Here is a 19,771-nt window from a genome sequence, read left to right as displayed (position 1 = left end):
CAGAAATCAAACCACACATCCATGGACAGTTCATCTTCAACACAGGAGACAAGACCATGGAAAGGAGAAAGGAAAGTCTCCTCAATAAATGGTGTTGGGAAAACTGGACAGCCATATGCAAAAGAATGAAAGTAGACCATTATCTTTCACCATAGACAAAAATTAACTCAAAATGGATCAAAGACTTGAGGCTTAAACATGAAATCATAAAACTCCTAGAGGAAAATATAGGTAGTACACTATTTGACATCAGTCTTAGAAGGATCTTTTCCAATACTGTGTCTACTAGGACAAGGAAAATAAAAGAAAAAATAAACAAGTGGGACTTCATCAGACTAAACAGCTTCTGCAAGGCAAAGGAAATCAGGAACAAAACAAAAAGACAACCCACCAATTGGGAAAAAATATTTTCAAGTCATATATACGACAAGGCGTTAATCTCCAAAATATACAAAGAACTCACACAACTCAACAACAGAAAAACAAACAACCTAATTAAAAAAATGGGCAGAGCATATGAACAAACGTTTTTTCAAAGAAGATACACAGATGGCCAACAGGCACAAGAAAAGATGCTCAACATCACTAATCATCAGGGAATCACAAATCAAAACTACACTGAGATATCACCTTACACCCATTAGAATGACTATAATCACCAAGATACAAAATAACAAATGTTGGAGAGGTTGTGGAGAAAAGGGAACCCTCATACACTGTTGGTGGAAATGCAAACTGGTGCAGCCACTATGGAAAACAGCATGGAGATTTCTCAAAAAATTAAAAATAGAAATACCATATGACCCAGCCATCCCACTACTGGGTATTTATCCAAAGAACTTGAAATCAACAATTCAAAGAGATTTATGCTCCCCTTTGTTCACTGCGGCATTATTCACAATAGCCAAGACGTGGAAGCAACCCAAGTACCCACTGACTGATAAATGGATAAAGATGTGGTACCTATATACACAATGGAATGCTTCTCAGCCATAAAAAAACACAAAATTGTCCCATTTGCAACAACATGGATGGACCTTGGGGGTATTGCGTTAAGTGAAATAAGCCAGACAGAGAAAGACAAACACCCTATGATTTCAGTCATATGTGGAAGATAAACTACCACATGGACAAAAAGAACATATTACTGGTTACCACAGGGGAAGGGGGTTGGGAATGGACATAAGGGGTAAAGGGGTACCTTTATACGGTGACTGAAAAATAATAATGTACAACTGAGTTTTCACATTGTTACAAACTATTACGACCTCAGTAAAAAAAAATATTCCTATTCAGGTTACATTGTGCTCCTTAAATTGTAGCTCGTGGTCTTTCATCTGTTTTGGAAAATTCTCAGGCATTATCTCTTCAAATATTGTTTGAATATTCTTACCTCCTTTCCTTTCGGACTTCCATTTAAACATATATTAGACGTTTTCCTTTTTTTTCTTTTTTTCGTTTTTGGTGAGGAAGATTGGCCCTGAGCTAACATCTGTTGCCAATCTTCCTCTTTTTTTTTTTCTTCCCAAAGCCCCAGTACACAGTTGAATATCCTAGTTGTAGGTCATTCTAGTGCTTTTATGTGGGACTCTGCCACAGCACGGCTTGACAAGCAGTGCCAGGTCTGCACCTGTGATCCAAACTGGCAAACCCTGGGCTGCTGCAGGGGAGCATACAAACTGAACCACTCAGCCACAGGGTCAGCCCTGTTAGACTTCTTCATGTAGCCTCCGTATCTCTTGCCCCTTCCAATGCCTCATCTGTGGACCTTTCCGCGCTTCCTTCTGACCTAAAATCTGGTTTAATAATCCTCTCTATACCAGCATATTAAGATTTGCTGCTAAACTCACCTCTACTTCATTTTAGAATATCTGGTTCTTTTCCAGATCTGCTATATTACTGCTTTTTAAATGTTTCCAATTCTTTGTTTAAAATTGGCAGTTTCTTTTGTCCTTGAACTGAATCAGCATAGTTATTGTAAAGTCTATATCTGATATATCTAAACCTAGCACACCTGGAGCTGTTTTTATGGCTGCTGTTTCAGCTGCTTTTTAGTTTATGTTGTGTTGTGTCCTTGTGTCACTGATTACCTTTCATCATGCTCTGAACATATTTGAAAAACTGTTTGCAGAAGTAATCTCAGACCTGTAATAATAATCCTCCAGAAAGAATCTTTGTTTCTGGCAAGGAGCCTGAGGGCGCCAGCAAAAACCAAGACCATCTTAATCTAATAACAAATGGGGCTGAGACTCTCCTGGGCCGTCCAGATGACCTGAAGCTGGCTGAGTCCACGCAAGGCTCATCTACCTGCTTCCCCATTCCTGGGTGCAGTCTTTCAGGCTTCAATGCAAAGCCCTGGGGAATTCTAAGACCCCATTTTTGTACTCTTATCCATGTGAGACTCTCAAAGGGGATGCATGAGTCTTTTAGCTGCTTCCTCTGAATTGGCAAATACTTACAGGGCAAAAGGAGTTCCAAATGTCAGCTTCATTTCTTTGGATTTCCTCCTTTTCTGAGTCTTGGCTTGGTAATGCTTTAGTAATGTCTCTCTCTGATACCTTCAAACAGATACTATTTTATATTTTTTTCAGCTTTTGCAGTTGTTTTCAGCAAAAGGACTGCTCCATCTTATGTCGTCCACCGTTCCAGGAGGCAGACTCATCACTGCGTTGTTTGCTCCTACTGAAGGCCCCCCGCCTGTAATGCTCTCCCCCACTCTCTACACCAGCTCCTCCTCACTTGCTTTGTCTCAGTTTAAACGTGACTTCCTCTGGGCAGCCTTCCCTAGCCCCACCATGTAGATTACAGCACATCCATTAACTGTTCTGCTCTCCCTGTAATGATACTCGTCATACTTATAACGCTTTCTGTTCAGTGTCTTTGGCTCCACTTCAGACCCCAATAGGCCCTGAAGGACAGTCTTGCCACTTCTGTGTTCACCCCTGCATCCTCACTGCTGAAGCACAACGCCTGGGCATCCTACCTAACCAGTGAAATCAACTGTGTAGTTACGAAGGCATGAAATAGGCTGGGAAGTTCAGGGACTACAGGAAATTAACAAAGATTGTTAATTGAGTGAACAAATAAATGAATAATGAAATGATATAATATGCTCAACTTCTACCAACCTTTGGGAATAGAAAACCATGATCATGTACTTTTCTTACAACTTTCTATTTTTTTATTCAAAACTGATACTAGATGTCAAGTACTTTAGGGAAATATTCCCTGACATCGCTACCAACGATAATTAATCAATTCCCACTAATTTAGTGCATATGGTTTTAGGAGGGCTTTCTGGAAGAAGCCATGCCTAAGGTAAAAACCTTAAATGTGAGCAGGATTATTGAGGAAAAGCGAGTAAGAGTGTGGCAGGCCAAGGCTATCTTTTATACACTGCTATGATTAAATTCTATTATAGAACACCACATTACAATGAGCTGTTTTATGTTGTCCTCCCTACTGAAGGAAGGTCTTTGCGATCAGAGACTATAGTCTTGTTGTATTCACAGTGCCTAACACAGAAGCTGATAAACAGTACTAGTACTCAATACATGTTGCTCGAATGAATAGTCATCTCGAAAAGCATTTTTTTTCCCCTGCCACTTAAAAACTCCTGCAGCCCACTGCTTCTCTAGATTTCTATCTCCCGCTTTCTCACACATCATCAGTCTCTTGCTGCTTGATAGTGATGCTGTTTCCTTGTAGTCCACTCTTCATGCTGCTTTCCAATGTTCCCTAAAAACTAGCCACATAAGGGCTCTATGGCCCACTCCTAGTTCCTCAAATGGCAGAAAACACTATCAATGGTAAGTGAGCATTCTATGTTTAATTTTAAGAACAAAATAGCAGATATACTGAATTTAAAAATCAAGGCAGAACAAAAAACAAATCAAATTTTATGACTGTTGCAGAGGTTTAAAACTGAAAACCATTAAAACTCATGTTTGTGGCTAGGTGGTCAAGCTCGACCAAATGCCACTTGTCCCCGCAAGCCTTTAGAAGTAGGAACTAAGGATGACCACGGAGACACCACCAAACAGGAAAGGGTCAGGCAGAAAATACAATACACTGTCCTTCCAGGAATGAGTAGGATTTCTTCTCTTTTGAAAAGTGAGGTGAAAAGATGCCTACTATCTCCCCGCCCAAACCCTTCTAAAAAGTATCCAACATCCAGGTTGAGAACCGAAAATGAGGTAGTATTCATTTACGTTTGTCATTTAGAGGCTGCAATTTTTCAAAGAAAGTAATTATTTTAGGTATATAAGTTTTGGATTTATATTTTTAATTTCAGGTTTCTTTTGATCACAATCTCTGTACACTGCTGGGTGAGAAAATGACTTTCATCTCTGAGGCCCCAGCTCTCAGTGCGGCCTATCCTATATCCATGGGGTTAGATGCGGAATGAAAGGATGAGGAGGAGACGAGAAAAAAGAAATCAGATTGAAGACAATGGTGCAGCCTTTGGGGACAGCCAGGACTTACCACTTGTTAAAGGAAAGGTCATTCTGTAATAGTCACTGTCTTAGTGATCTAGAAATTAAAACCGTGAGTCTCTGCAAGGCTGTAGGCAGAAAGGAAGTGATTTTACTTTGAGAAGAAGCTGATTTGCCTAAACGCAGTATTTTGAAAGAAGGTCTCATTTCTCTAATACAGTGGATATTCAGGTACATGACTAGGTCAAAAGTTTTCATTGCATATCTCTGCCTGTAAAGAAACTGGTCTTTGAGCTGGTACTTACAGCCCAATCAGTTACACTTATTCAATCCCGATGGAGTAAGTCAATCCCACCTGTGAAATCACGCAATTCTAAATCCCCATAAGCAAACACATAAGTTAAAAATAAAAGTAAACAAACAACCCTTCCTTTAAAAATGCTGCAAGATGGTAGAGTGAATGGAAATATTAATTGGATCATTTTATAATCATTTTCTATGTGCCAGGCATAGTGGTAAATGCTTTTATGCATCATCTCATTTAGCACTCAAAACAGTAGTACCTAGGAGGTAGGTATTAGTGTTATTCTCTCTACTTTCAGAGGAAAAATTTGAAGTTCACAGGTTAAATACCTCTTCTACAGTCATATTCGTAAACTTGGCCCAATGGGTCTAAAGCTGAAGCTTTTAACTACGGTGCTTCATGACCACTGTTTAAACTTTCCTCTTTGATTTTAGTCATTTTCGGAAAATACCCTTCTACTTCAAGACTAGTCCTTTTCTTATTCAGCCTTCTAGAAAAGAGAAAGATGGACTGATTTTGGTGAATGCTAAGTTCTGTGCCATCTGAGACATAGAACAAAAATTTATTTTTCCAATTCTTGACTCATCTTTCCATGAGGACTGATCCTTCGTGTGACACAGACATATACATCAGGTGTCTGGAAACATTAGGTGCCTTACGATTTTTAGGACATCTGAATGCCAATATTCACAACAGTTTCTGCCAGAACATATGTCAAAGGGAACCTGAACTGAGAAGATTAGCTCCTCACAGGTCACTACTCCAGGGACAGCTGCCTCAATCAGAGGAAAATACCTGGTCAAACTCATTTATTATCACAACCTAGTAATGCTAATTGTCAGCCTCTGAGATAAGTGTAGGGAGAACTCCCCTGACGTCTTTAATCAGGAGTCCACTGTTATTGATTATTTGACATATAAGCCATTTTTATGCTTACTGCGGTGCTTGAGATAAGTATTTCAGTCCTGCTTGAAGGTGATTATTTCTCTCAAAATTATTCTGACCCTTGGCATTGCTGATTTCAAGCATGACTCTATACGTATCTAGAATCAAATTATGACTGTAAAGTAGCTTAAGAATTTCAACATCCCACTCAGATTGTATTTGCAAACAATTTGACGTCAAATCCTTTTATAATATAACTCAATCTGAGGCTTTAGAATCAATGATAATGAATTTTTTAAATGCAGATTCAGGTGTTATTTACAGCACGGCTTTCAAAAGAGGATAAAGCATGGGAACCTCTAGCAACTCTAATGACAAGTTATTTTACTCGACTTCAGGGTTCTTTGTTTTGCGGACTTTTGCACTCTCTCTGAGTAGGTATAAATAATGGTTTAATATTGCAGGTGATTCCTCCCCTTGTTCTACTCAAGCTAATATGAGGTGGGAAACATATTTTTTTAAAAATTAGGTTTTTCTATGGGGCTGGCCCAGTGGCGTGATGGTTAAGTTCCAGCACTCCACTTCAGCAGCCCTGGATTCGCAGGTCCAGATCCTGGGTGTGGACCTACACACTGCTCATCAGGCCATGCTGTGGTGGTGACCCACATACAAAATACAGGAAGATTCACACAAATTTTAGCTCAGGGACAATCTTCCCCAGGCAAAAAGAGGAAGATTGGCAATGGATGTTAGTTCAGGGCCAACCATCCTCACCAAAAAAAATTAGGTTTTTCTTAATGGTACGTTTCCAAGGAGAAAGTACAAGAGTAGACAGGAACGCAACTAAACATGGAGAATGGGTTGAAGACATTCAGATTCTAAAAAGCCTAAAATCCTCTGGGGTCCAGTTTATAAGGCTAGACTCTCTGTGATCGGGGAAAATGGAAGAGAAGAGAAGATCAAGTGGAAGTGTCCAAAGTTTTGTAGACAATGCATAGGGTACACTTGGCTTTAATCAAATCTAAAAAATATCGGAACTAGGTAGAATCCCTCTAAATATGAGACAAAAGCATCCTTTTATAGAGAGTCATACATTATATAGAGGATAAGTTACCTAATGGGAAAACCTCACATAATCAAAATTACTCTGGAAAAGGCCTTAATAAGGTTTTGCATTGGAGACCAACATACAGATGATCCCTTAATAAGTTCAATACAACCTGTTCTCCTGGCAATGGCACAAATCACCATTCCTTGGCTGCACTCCAGATGAAGTAGATGGTTTGGTAAAAGAGTGCCATGTTATATCAAAAATGAGTACTTTTAGAGACAAGAATCACATGCAGTCCAGTAAGATGCTCATATTAGAGAAATACCTGGAAGCTGATAATAACTGAAGAAACAGCAGATGTGTTTCCCACCTCATGCTTATTTGGGGGCACATGTTCACTAAATCAAATGGAGAGCAGGATCATCTGCACTATTTAGACCATTATTCCTCTCACATTCTTTTCTTTTTTTATCTGAATAATTTGGACTAAATTATATTTTCACATGATGCTACTCCATTGGATTTGCTTCAAAAAAAAAAAAGCTTTTAAAGCCCATTAACCTCAAGAAGCAGCACAGGTTAACAAACACATCCTAGTTCAAGAGACATTTATGTAATTTTACAATTGCCTAAACTGTTTTGTTAAACAGTGTGTGTACGTGGGGGATATTTTCAAAATATCCTCCTATAAAACAGTCTTTCATTCTACTCTCATATCTGTACCAAATACACTACAAGTCTGACTTGACAAGACAGACCACAGAAGAGTATTTCAATTTCCTACTAGATACCACGACCTGCATATCTCGAAGGCATTTCAAATTCAACGTATTAATAATTGAGCTGCTGGTCCTCCTCACCTCTAAACCTGTTCTTCTCCCAGTTTTGTCTTACAAGATAGTACCATCATTCTTCAAACTGTAAGAGCAAGGAAGCGTGGAGTCACCACTGTTACCTCTTTCCCTCATCCTCCATTATCTAATCCATCCTCAAGGCCTGTCAATTTTACCTTCTACACAGCTCTCAAATACATCCACTAAAACTACCTTTGTGTAAGTCACTGCCGTTTCTTGCCTGAGCTTGTGTGATAGCCTACCTATTGGACTCTCATATCCACTCTGGTCTCCTGTTTGTTCTTCATATTCCAGCCATGTCTTTCCAAAGTGCCCTTCGAATCACACTGCTCTCTGCCTAAAAAACTTCAATCATTTCCCACTGGTCTAAGGGAAAGACCAAATAGCACAAGGTACTAAATGATCTGGACAGCTCTCCACCCTCCTTAAACATATAGTCTACGTGTTCTAGCTGTGCTGAACTTCTTTCAATTCCTTTTATTCATCAAGCTTCTGACCACAAGATGTTCTTTTTGGGTTTTTTTTTTTTTTTGCTGAGGAAGATTAGCCTTGAGCTAACATACAACACCAATCCTCTTCTTTTTTCTTTTGCTTGATGAACATTAGCTCTGAGCTAACATCTGTGCCAATCTTCCGCCACTTTATATGTGGGTTGCCACCACAGCATGGCTGACAAGTGGTGTAGGTCCATGCCTGAGATCCAAACCCATGAACCTGGGCCGCTGAAGCGGAGCGTACCCAGCTATGCCACGGGGCTGGTCCCTGTTTTTGATGAAATTTTAAACTGAAATATTACATACATGCAAAAATACAGAGATTTTTTTTTTAGCCAATGTGAGAATCATTGTCCATTTTAAAAAAATTGTTTTATGGAAGTATAAAATACACAACACTTACAAAAGTGAGCAAATATTGGGATACAACTTAATGAATTTTTACAAAGTGGACACACTCAGCCACTACCCAGATCAAGATATAGAATACTGCCAAGACCCTAGAGCCTTTATCATCCTCCTTCCAATGATTAAGTCATCCCACAAAATGTAACCACTATTCTGATGTTTATCACCATATATTAGTGTAGCTTGTCTTGGAAATTTAAATATTGAATCTTTTTTGTATCTGGCTTTTTTTTTTTGCTTTTTTCATGAACATTCTGTTCATGAAATTCATCCATGTTATAGTGTACAGTCAAGATCTCTTTTTTTTGCTGAGGAAGATTGGCCCTGAGCTAAGATCTATGCCAATCTTCCTCTATTTTGTACGTGGTTTGTCGTCACAGTCCATGCCCGGGATCTGAACCCGTGAACCTGTGCCACTGAAGCAGATCATGCCAAACTTAACCACTAGACCATGGGGTCAGCCCCCAAGATCATCTTTTTTCATTGCTGTATATCACTCCATAAATGTACCCCATTTATCTATCCATTCTACTACTGATAATGTTTGGCTTGTTTCTGGTTTGGGGCTATAATGAAGAACGCTGCAATGGACATTCCTGTACATGACTCTCTGGTGAACCTATGAACACATTTCTGTTGTGTGAACAAGGGACCTGAGAGGGAAATGGCTAAGCCACAGGGGGAGAGTGCTCAGCTTTGGCAGCTACAGCAGGTAGCTGAGTTGTGGGGAAACCACTCATCTCAGCACCTGCCTCTGCCTCATCACTCTTATGCACTCCTTTGCATACTGTCATTAGTATGATTCTTTAAAAAAAGTAACTATGAAAAAGTTCAAATATATACACAAACACAGAACCTCTGAGTACCTATCACCTATATTCAACAGTTACCAGTATTTGGTGCAGACTTCATCTATTCTCTCTCTATCCCTCCTTTTTTGCTGGACTATTTTGAAGTAAATGCCTGACATCATGTCATTTCTCTCCTACATACTTCAGTTTATATCTCTAAAAAAATATGCACACTTTCTTATATAACTACAAGCTTTTATCACATGTAACCAAATTCTCAATAATTCTTTGGTATTATCTCATATCCATAAGATGAATTTTAATATCTGTCTCTCTCACTAATGCTTTGTAAATAGAAGAACTGTTTGTTTTGGCTTGTTACTATATTCCCAATGCCTCACAGCTCTCCCCACATACTACTACTCAGAAAACAGTTCCTAGGAATAGATGAAGAGATTTAAGTATTCTCACCACCATCTAAGCTGAACTACAAAGGTCCAAGTTTCAGAGAAGAGTAGAAAGGTCAGGACCATGTTCTAGATCATATCGTCCTGTTCATACAAAGAGAAACCTAAAACTGACTGTAGAAGCGGAATCACATAATTAGAAATGTTCTCCCCACAAGACATAAAATCTACTTAATGAAGCCTATTAAAATATACACCAGATGTCCTACTAAAGTCTATGATGCAAGTTCAAGACAAACCTTACTATTTCTAAGAGGCACAGATGTGTTTTAATAATTAGTCTCTTCAGCTGATTAGCTTTGCAAGGTCAAAATTAGGTCAATTTACACCCAAAAGTACAAACATTGATTTAACACCCAGGAATGAGTTTGGAATTAGCAGGTTTCTACTATCAGACACTTTTCAAAAGCCTTGAAAGAAGATTTAAAGAACACAACTGCAAAGAAATGGGCTCATCCTGATGTTTTTTCCTCGAGCCATTAGAAAAATTTAAAGCTTAACTAAGAAGTCAAATGAAAAGAAAGAGCACTGTAAGGACTCGCTAAAGTCTGAACTGTAAACGTGTTAGTTTCTTTTAATAACATTTGCATTAGCCTTAAAAAACCGTAACTCAAAGACTTGTTTTAACTCCATGCAAAGCTAAAGGCCAGTGCCTCATAAATATATCTTTCTACTATTTGTCAAGTACATAATTTTTAAAAAAAGGAAAAAATCAAAAGGAGAATTGAGAGGCAACATACAATTTATTTTGAGTTCGCTAACTCTTGTCTATTTTCATTCACTTTTCCTAACTTTTAAACAATCCTAAATATGTACACCCAGATTTATTTTCCAGAATGGGCTTTTAAAAACAATGCATTCAGGGACTTCTGTTTTTAGTTAGGATGTAGGGGTTTGCAAAAGACCCTCATCCTGATGTAGCAAAAAGAAAACACTAAAGTAAACAATCTTATTTTCCATTAGGACCACTGAAGAAAAGTCTAAATAAACTATTTCCAGAGACGGACGAGCCCTTACCGAGCTGAGCAGACAGGAACGGTGGCTTTCAGACCTGAGGGCATTTGTCCAACGCTGGGGCCAAGGGTGAGCAAAGGAGCAAAAATGCCAGAGGCACAGGAACTTCGCTGGGACAAGGAGACTCCAGCTAATTTTTGATGGCCAGGTCTCGGCTAGCGTGGAGCATGGGATTGGAGAGGCCTGAAAGGCAGAGCCAGTCCTCTCTGCAAACCAAGAAGTAGACGCAGCTGGTGGTTGTGCTGCAAAGCAGGGAGAGAGAGGTTTTTCTTGAAATGCTCAGATCCCAAAGCCAAAATCACCTGCAACCACACAGCTCACGGTCACCAATAACATAACACTGCTATTCTACTCTGCCATTCCAGAAACTCTTGCCCAGGAAGATGAGACTGCTGCAACCACCTCAAGAAAATCTATTTATATGAACAACAGACTTTTCAACTAATCCTGGGAGTAAATACTCACTTCTCAAGAACAGACGGCTCAACTAGACTGTTTATTCTTCAAGATTCACTTTGAAACTCCGCCCTCACTGTGTCTCTGAATTGTCAACTAGGTGTGAACCACGCCAAACCCGGGTCAGGACTTCGCTCTTCCCTCTACCTGCCTGCTCTGCAGTGAGAGACCTGGGGCACTCAGCTCTCCCAAACCTCATCAATATCAAAACTCAACTTTACTCTGATGGTCTTCCCAGGAACCTGGCAAGAGGGAGGGGCCTGATCCTACGCTCAAGACACTACAAATTAAGTGCAGTTGGAGCAAGCTCAACTGCAGATCACACACATGGGTCAGCCCCTCATCCTGGTTACCACACAGAGGGAAGCGGAGACCCTTCTGGGGGAAATATTACCCTCTTTGGTCTGCACGACTCTTTCATACAATGTCTAGCATGAAATATAAAATTACGAAATATGAGAAGAAACAGGAAACTGGGACTCATAACCAAAAGAAAAAAGCAACAGAGGAAGGATCACGGATGCTTCAGGGAACTAACAAATAGGCCTTAAAAGAATGACTATAAATATGTTAAGGAATTTAGATTAAAAAATTGACAAAATTAGTTAACAAGATGAAAAATGACAACTGAAAAAATGGAAATGAAAATAATTTTCTTTTTAAAGATTAGCATCTAATAACTGTTGCCAGCCTTTTTTTTTTTTTTTTTGCTTTTTCTCCCCAAATCCCCCCAGTACACAGTTGCGTATTTTAGTTGTGGGTCCTCCTAGTTGTGGCATGTGGGATGCCACCTCAGAGTGGCCTGACGAGTGGAGTGGTGCCATGTCTGCCCCCAGGATCCGAACCAGCGAAACCCGGAGCCACCCAAGTGCAGTGCATGAACTTAACCACTTGGCCATGGGGTCGGCCCCCAAAAGATGAAAATATTTATTGGCTATCTTAACAGCAGAAAGAATACAGATGAGGAAAGGACCAGTGAATTTAAAAACAGGTGAATAGGGGCCGGCCCGGTGACGCAGTGGTTAAGAGCGCATGTTCCACTTCGGTGGCCCAGGGTTGGCCAGTTAGGATGCTGGGTGCGGACACGGCACTGCTTGTCAAGCCATGCTGTGGCAGGCATCCCACATATGAGGTAGAGGAAGATGGGCATTGATGTTACCTCAGGGCCAGTCTTCCTCAGCAAAAAAAGGAGGATTGGCAACAGATGTTAGCTCAGAGCTAATATTCCTCAAAAAAAACCCCACAAAAACAGGTGAAAGAAATTAGAAAGTGAATTTATTAGCTGGCTACCATACTTTAGCCTTTTCCTTCAATCCTTTCATCCTTGGAAACAGAATGGGCTTCCTGTTTAAAATAAAACTGTTTTGTGGGGAGAAGGGAGACTTGGCTGCAAAGTTGAATTACCAACTCTAATCTTTCCTCCAGAAAATCTCTCTCTGCGCCCAGTCCCAGACCACCCCATGTGTATATCTATACTCATATCTTTACATTCACGCTGAAATGTTCGCAGCACAGGACACAGAGGAAGTTTTACTTGCTTTTTGGTTTCTGGTGCCCACAAATTTCAGACAAGTAACTGGCACAGAGTCAGCATTTCATATTTAACAAACATCTGTTAATATAAATTTTTATATTACTATAAAGATTTTAAAAGTTATGATAAAAAATTAAATACTTTCCAAATGCCACTGTGCTAATATTTATGTACTTCAATAAAATATAAAAGGCTGTATTGTAAGAAGTTTTTAAATTATTATTTCTTTTTTTTGGTGAGGAAGATTCACCCTAACACTCATTGCCAATTCTCCTCTTTTCTTTTGCTTGAGGAAGACCAGCTGAGCTAACATCTGTGCCAATCCTCCTCCATTTTTTGTACGTGGGAAGTCTCCACAGCATGGCCAATGAGTGGAGTGGGTCGGCGCCTGGAATCCAAACCCATGACCCTGGGCCACCAAAGTGCGGCGCATGGAACTTCAACCACTTGGCCACGGGGCCAGCCTCTATTATAAGAGGTTTTTAAATATAAATATTAAAAAAGTCTGCTGTTTTCGTATTAATCCAATAGCTCATCTTTAACTTACCAACTGTACTAAAAGAAAAATGGGCTATGAAAAACAACATTCTTTGTCAAATGAGATTTAAAAACATATTAAGGAAAGTTTATACAAACTGAATATTGCTGAACCAGTTATTCCAGTGCATGCTAACAGAGAGGTAGAATAAAAGAAAGAAAACATAATGCTGAAATTAAGACACAAAATGAATGCATTGAGAGATGATGTATCAAACAAAAACCTTTACACGTCAAAGATATTTATGCCTGTGAGTCTGTAATCTGAGAAAACCATCCCAAATATTTACATTTTTAAGGTAAACAACTCATTTGATTTGTAGAAGTCAGCATGAAAAGTCATTTAATGTATACGCAGGATCATGAAAAAAGATGCTTGTCTAAGTCTTTAAGGACATGATATAGACAGATGCCAGTAGAAATGCTGCTGGAATAGAGTCAGAGAACATTACACAGTTACATAAACGACATTAAAAATAACTGAACTCAAAAGACAAAACACATTAGTTCTAAATTGCACAGCCTTTAACCATTTCTTTTGAACACCCATAATAAACTTTCCATAAAAACAATGGACTTTATTGTTCATTTACTGCAAGGTTAGGCAGGCTGCTATGACTGACAGTCAACTGCTAACTAAACCTTCATACTCCATCACAGAAACAAAGGCAATCTGACCTAAACTGTCAATAATATATGATACAGTAAAAAATGCTCAGAAAATTGCTATGTATGCATTACTAGCATTCACTGGAAAATTATCTTTCAATCATTATAGATAACCAAGACTCAAGATACTTACACATAAATACCACATCATGTTAAATTCCCAGAAACATAAAATAAAGTTTGTTAATGCAAAACATTAAATTAAAAATCCTATCAAATTTCTTCTGTGGTATGTGTCCATGTCCATGTGTCTGTGTGCACTTTGGGGGGGAGAACACAAAGAAAAGATGTTTTTCCATTAAAGGTTCTAACAAACTTGAGAAAGCTATCTAAAATGCTACTGAAAGTAAACGCAAAGGGGGTGTTCTTAGCATCTTGTAACTTTGAAAAATCCAATTTCCTCCACTATTTTAATTAGACCACAAATTTAGAATCTCATTAAGAAATAAATGGTCATACATATATTTAAAATGGGTTTAACTACTCAGAGAAGCTGCCCATCTTATTTTTTAGCCATGCATTCAAGTTTCAAGCATAAGAAAAAAAGAATTTAATATATTTAAGGGTTTGTACTTAGCAGTACAAAACCGGATACTTTTTTCTTCACTCTATCTAAAAAGGCCACACCCCGCCTCCCCAAAGTAACTTTCTCCATCTCTTTACTAGGCATTGCTTTTCACTTTTAGTATCTTCACTAATTCTTCTGACTATATAAAGGAGGAACAAAGTTCCAATTGGGCACCCATCCTTTTCAATACCTTCGTCAAGGATTACTCCCAAGTATCAAGGTGAACAGTCTATCTGTTCAAAAGCAGCCCTGTAGACGAGGCTTGCACAACAGCTCCAGACGGCTGGCAGGGGAAAAGTGCACGGGGTTGGAACCACCTCAAAAAGCTAAAGACAGAGCAGATAGGGGTGGATAGTTGGGACTCACAAATAATGAAAACATACCAAAAGCATTAGGCCATGGAATCTTACTGTTGTCAGGCTCATGTGAGTAAGCATGCTGGAAAGGAAAGTTTCTAAGAAATGTAGACACTTAACCAAACGACTATAAACTTACTCTGAAAAGGCAAAGAAAAAAAAGTTTCAAAGATGTACTTTTTCTCTGCTGCAAAGAGGATGGGATATGTGACTTATTTTATCCTATAAATCTCTCAGTCCTATACCCGAGGAAGAGCGCGTTTTGATCATACACATTCTCTTTCCCTCTGCCTCCTCACGCCTGCTAGACTGGGCCAAGAATAAAAGTTTTCAAATCTGTTTCAAACTCAACATACAAACTCATTCATAAGCTTTCTCTATGTTCCTTCAACAGCTTGTACAATCTCAACCAAGAAGGCTTTCTGGGTCAGGAAAGAAAAATGATATTCACAAATAAAACATTTTAGTGATTTATTTTTTCTTCATCCATAAAATGGGAATAATATTAGTACCCTCCTCAAGTAGTTATTATGAGGATTAAATGAGATAATGCTTTTAAAGTGATTAGCACGCTTCTGACATGCAAGTGTTCAATGACTGTTAGATATTATCACCATGGGAAGGCAATTTAAATTGACTAATTACTTCACAGAATAATCTCAGAAGAGTTAACATTTAATGTTAAGTAGTAAAATTTCGATCTTCAGTACCTGGCATGCATCCAATAGAGATGGTCTAAATCTGTTCACTCCCCTCAAGGTGAGTTATAGACCCACACTATTCAGCAGGGACAGACACACACGAGTCAATGCTAACCTCCTGCCACCTCTCTCCCAAACCTGAGGCCTGCCTTAATTTCCACACTTTTATATTAAAATCATTCAGGCAAGCTGGGAATGAAAATGTAAACCTAAAAGGTTCTTTATAGACAGAAGATAATATAACAGCTTATTTCTGATTCATTTTTCTTATGAAACTTTCTGATTGTACAGGGACAAATGTGGAAGTACCTGTTTGATACGTTATTCTTCAATACAAAAATTTTGATTACCATCTCCGGATTAAACAGACTTTATCAGTTTTTTTTTCCCCTTGTTTTTTTCCTTTCTATTTTACTCTTTTAAATATACAGAATAAAACTAAGATCTTCAAATGAAAAATACAATTTCTTTCTTTTTTTTTTAGGAAGATTAGCCCTAAGCTAACATCCCCCACTACTCCTCTTTTGCTGAGGAAGGCTGGCCCTTAGCTAACATCTGTGCCCATCTTCCTCTACTTTATATGTGGGATGCCTGCCACAGCATGGCTTGACAAGCAGTGCGTAGGTCTGCACCCAGGATCTGAACCAGCGAACCCCGGTGAGAACTTAACTGCTGTGCCACCGGGCCAGCTCCACAATTTCTTTTAACATAAAGCTACTTGTATGCCATCTCAAATAATGGGAAATAGAAAATAATCCTATCCATGGGTTAGGAAACTTTTTCTGCAGCATAACACTACTGTGGCTAAAACTACTTTCTAAGACTTATTGATAAGTGGGGTACAAGATGACCTAGGTTCAGCCAAGCGGATGTGCGGAATGAAGGTTTTTAAGGAGGAACAGGTCCGCAGGAGTGGGGCGCGGGGACAGGAAGAGGATGGCAGTGGAGGATTTTGTTCACCTGGGGTTATCAGTGGTGCTACCACTTCCCGGGTGGTCCGGGAGCCTCAGGCTTTACAGGGCCCGGATGGTGGGGCAGCTGTCCCTTCACAGCAGAGGCAGCTTTGCAGCAGGCCAGTTCCAAGCGGTGGCTCTGGGAGCTGTTTCTAGAAGCTCAAAATATAGTCCATTCCTTTAGCACTCCCAATGTGTCTGGAAATTACCTGTTCTCTTTAGTAAATCCCCTTCTATGTAAACAAGCTGATTTGGATTCTGTTGTCTGAAACTAAGAACCCTGACCAATATCCAGAAAATAAAGAACATTTCAATGAAACTCAATAAACTCATCGGTTTATATAAAGTTAAAAAAATATGTACAACTAAAAACAGACTCAGTTTATAAGGTCTTCACTACAGTTTTATATTTGCTTTACTTTGATTATGTGAAGGTGACTGAAAGCAGATGTGAAATAATACTTAATAATACTGGTGATATGATGATTTCTATCTAAGAATTCTCTTATAGATTGATCAACGGTCATTAATAAAGAGGTCTTTTTTTAACTCTCAAGGATTACTAATATCAAAACACAGAGTAAGTCTAGGAGTTAATGCCTTTAGCCTGTAATTTCAATTGACCAAAGCATTTCAGTTGCTAAAAAGCAGAATTAGAAAATCTGGGGGAAATGAACGGGAAGAATGAAATTTTGCTTTTCATCAACTAAATGAATGAATATAATGGGTACCCCAAAATCAGAAATCTGGAATATAGATATTTAACTTTTAAAAACTGTAGGGGCCTGGCCTGGATGCATAGTGGTTAAGTCCCTATTTGGATCAAAATGAACCAAAACAATTTTAAAGAAACCATAAAACCTTTTGTATGTCAATCTGAACAAAACATTGAAAAAAATCAGGATGAAGAGTCAAAGTTAACATGACTATAATCTATTTCACATAGTTTCTGACAATACAGTTTTCCATAAAAATTTTAACTTTTGAAACTATAATTAGTATTTTTAAAACTACATAATTTTTCAAACAATATATTTATATCAATACCGCCTATGTAAATTCCTACTTTTAAGTAAAGACCCACATTTTATTAATATTCTCAGTCTCCTGGTAAAGGCAAATATTGTTATCCTAGTATTAATACACGTTTAAAACCTACTTAAGAAAAAAATTAAACACATTTTCATAACCTAACATTTCTGGCTCCACTGTAGGTGTTTTCACACATGTTATGTCATCACTCTGTATAGCCAGTCTTCAAGACAGAAGGAATTACCATTTTCCTTAAAGCCGCTGATAGGTCTGTGGTACAGAGCACCTAGGTAACTTGAAGAAAGTAACAAACCAGTGAGCGGAAGAACCAAATGTGAATCCCAATTTGTCCAAGGTTTCTAAAGCCCATACTTTCTCATTACGCCAGCCTGATTCCTCAAAGAAAGGCAAACCATTAGTTTCTGTATCATTTTTCACACGTGAATATGATATCATGCCAAATAAACAAATCTTACTTTCATCTGGAGGGCAGGACATGAACTTTTGTCTATGAAGATAAAGTTGAGTGCGCTCCAGTAATTATATGACAGGGAATAATGAAGACTCGATAAAAGAAAAATCACTACGTAAACATGGCTTCCTAATACTTTCTCTTCTGAACTAAACTAACTTTTTTGAAGACTACTGACCTATTAAAATAGATCTGTTCGACAGCCTAACAAAGGCAAAAATAGACTGTCAAAGGCAATAGTTGTTTTCATTTATCACAAGCCTGGTCATTACTTCATTAGCCTGTCAATCAACCGCACAGCTAGTGAAATCTGGGAACGTAAATGAAACAGCTTACCGTGCACAAGGACGTCTTTGTGATTTTCAGGGAAAAATCTGAAGAAAACTCCAAATCTGAGACAGTAGTCGTATGGCAATCTATATGCTACCCATTAAAAGAGTGGAGGGAAAAATTCAGTGAAAACAGTAAAAACAAAACCGAAAACATACAAATATTACTTATTTTTTTATGCAAGAAGGATTACTGTAAAGCAATGTTTTGCAAACTTTAATCATTCACACTCCACTTCTGAGACTGTTTCCAAATTTATAGGGCTACTATCATTTAGCTAATTTTTCTTTAAGTCAAATTAGTACTTTATACTTAGATTTCCAGTGAGAACAGTATATAGCCAATCATGGCCCTGATGTGCTAGTTCAAGTTTTTCTAAAACACAGTAACAGACTTTAAAATGAAAAATGTTTTTGTGTGTTCCAACTAAAATCATTTTGTATCCCAATAGTGGTAAACATTTGCTATAAATTGTGTGATAACACTCAATATTTTTATAGGAAATGTCAACTTGAAAACATATGCTAATGAAAAGGACAAGGTGTTTTACAATTCATTTTTGTAACTGCATTTGAAGATGCTTGTTAGATATTAGGAAAAACCACAACAATTCCAACCAAAGAGCAAAAAAACCTCTGAAGATTCAACTCAGAAAAAAAAATGGCCAAATATCCTCATTTTCCCATTGCGCCCAGGTTCAAACCCTTCTCCACTTCCCTGTGGAGCGTAGACGGAACCAGCTCCTGCAGTGACCAGAAGGATGCTGTCCGGCTATAACGCTTGACTTGAGGGAGGGGATGACAACACAGTGAACACAAGTCACATGACTACCTGCCTCAGACACTACTCTAGTTTACGCAGTTTGAGAAAATTTAAAAGAAGTTACAATGTGCTTGCCTTTTATTAGTAGGACAACTAGGGAACACAGAACAAACTGTATTTACCTAAATAAACAAACAAGTGAATAAATAATTGAGTAACGTTAAAAAAAAAAGGGTACGTATACTTTCTAAACACCTTTAGTTTTCAGTCCTGAATTTTCTACTTCAACTATTTATTCACAGCAGTTTTTGGCATTAAGCAAAGAGATCACTAGAGAGAGAAATGAGCGCCTCCCTGCCCCCAGACAACCCTCCTCTTTCTGCTCAGCCTTAAGGCTGAATGCTGTAACTGCAAACTCCTACCCTGAGCCAGGAATCTCACCAAATCCCCTGCCGTCGGTGTACCAGAGCACTCAACAGTCCCATAAGCATTAAGCAGGCTGCACTGTCTTCCTAAAAAGCTGAATGCAATTTTAATCAGCTTGCTCTTGTTGAGAAACTTCACGTTTATTATTCTACACTAATTTTAAAAAAATGTATCCATTTAAGAAAATTAATAAACATTTACTGAGTATCTATTTTGTGCAGAGAACAATTACTGATGCCATGAAAGTAACTGTGACTAAAAAGAGGATACA

General features: G+C 38.5%; 1 protein-coding gene across 6 annotated transcripts in view; it reads right to left on the bottom strand.

Moving 5' to 3' along the window:
• The window catches only part of PRMT3 (protein arginine methyltransferase 3), a 135,546-nt gene that overhangs the window by 32,558 nt on the left and 83,217 nt on the right, over positions 1-19,771 (bottom strand). For 4 of the 6 annotated variants that reach the window (XR_011440283.1, XR_011440285.1, XM_014741502.3 and 1 more), the window contains 1 exon segment: positions 18,319-18,405. Coding sequence is in view for 2 of the 6 variants with exons in the window: in XM_014741502.3 (XP_014596988.2) it covers positions 18,319-18,405 (87 nt within the window). In the remaining 4 variants the exon portion in view is untranslated. 6 annotated transcript variants of the gene reach the window in all.

Source organism: Equus caballus, chromosome 7 (assembly GCF_041296265.1).
Source record: "Equus caballus isolate H_3958 breed thoroughbred chromosome 7, TB-T2T, whole genome shotgun sequence".
Taxonomy (NCBI): Eukaryota; Metazoa; Chordata; class Mammalia; order Perissodactyla; family Equidae; genus Equus; species Equus caballus.
Note: the sequence above shows the minus strand (reverse complement) of the source record. Positions and strands in the feature narration are given on the sequence as shown.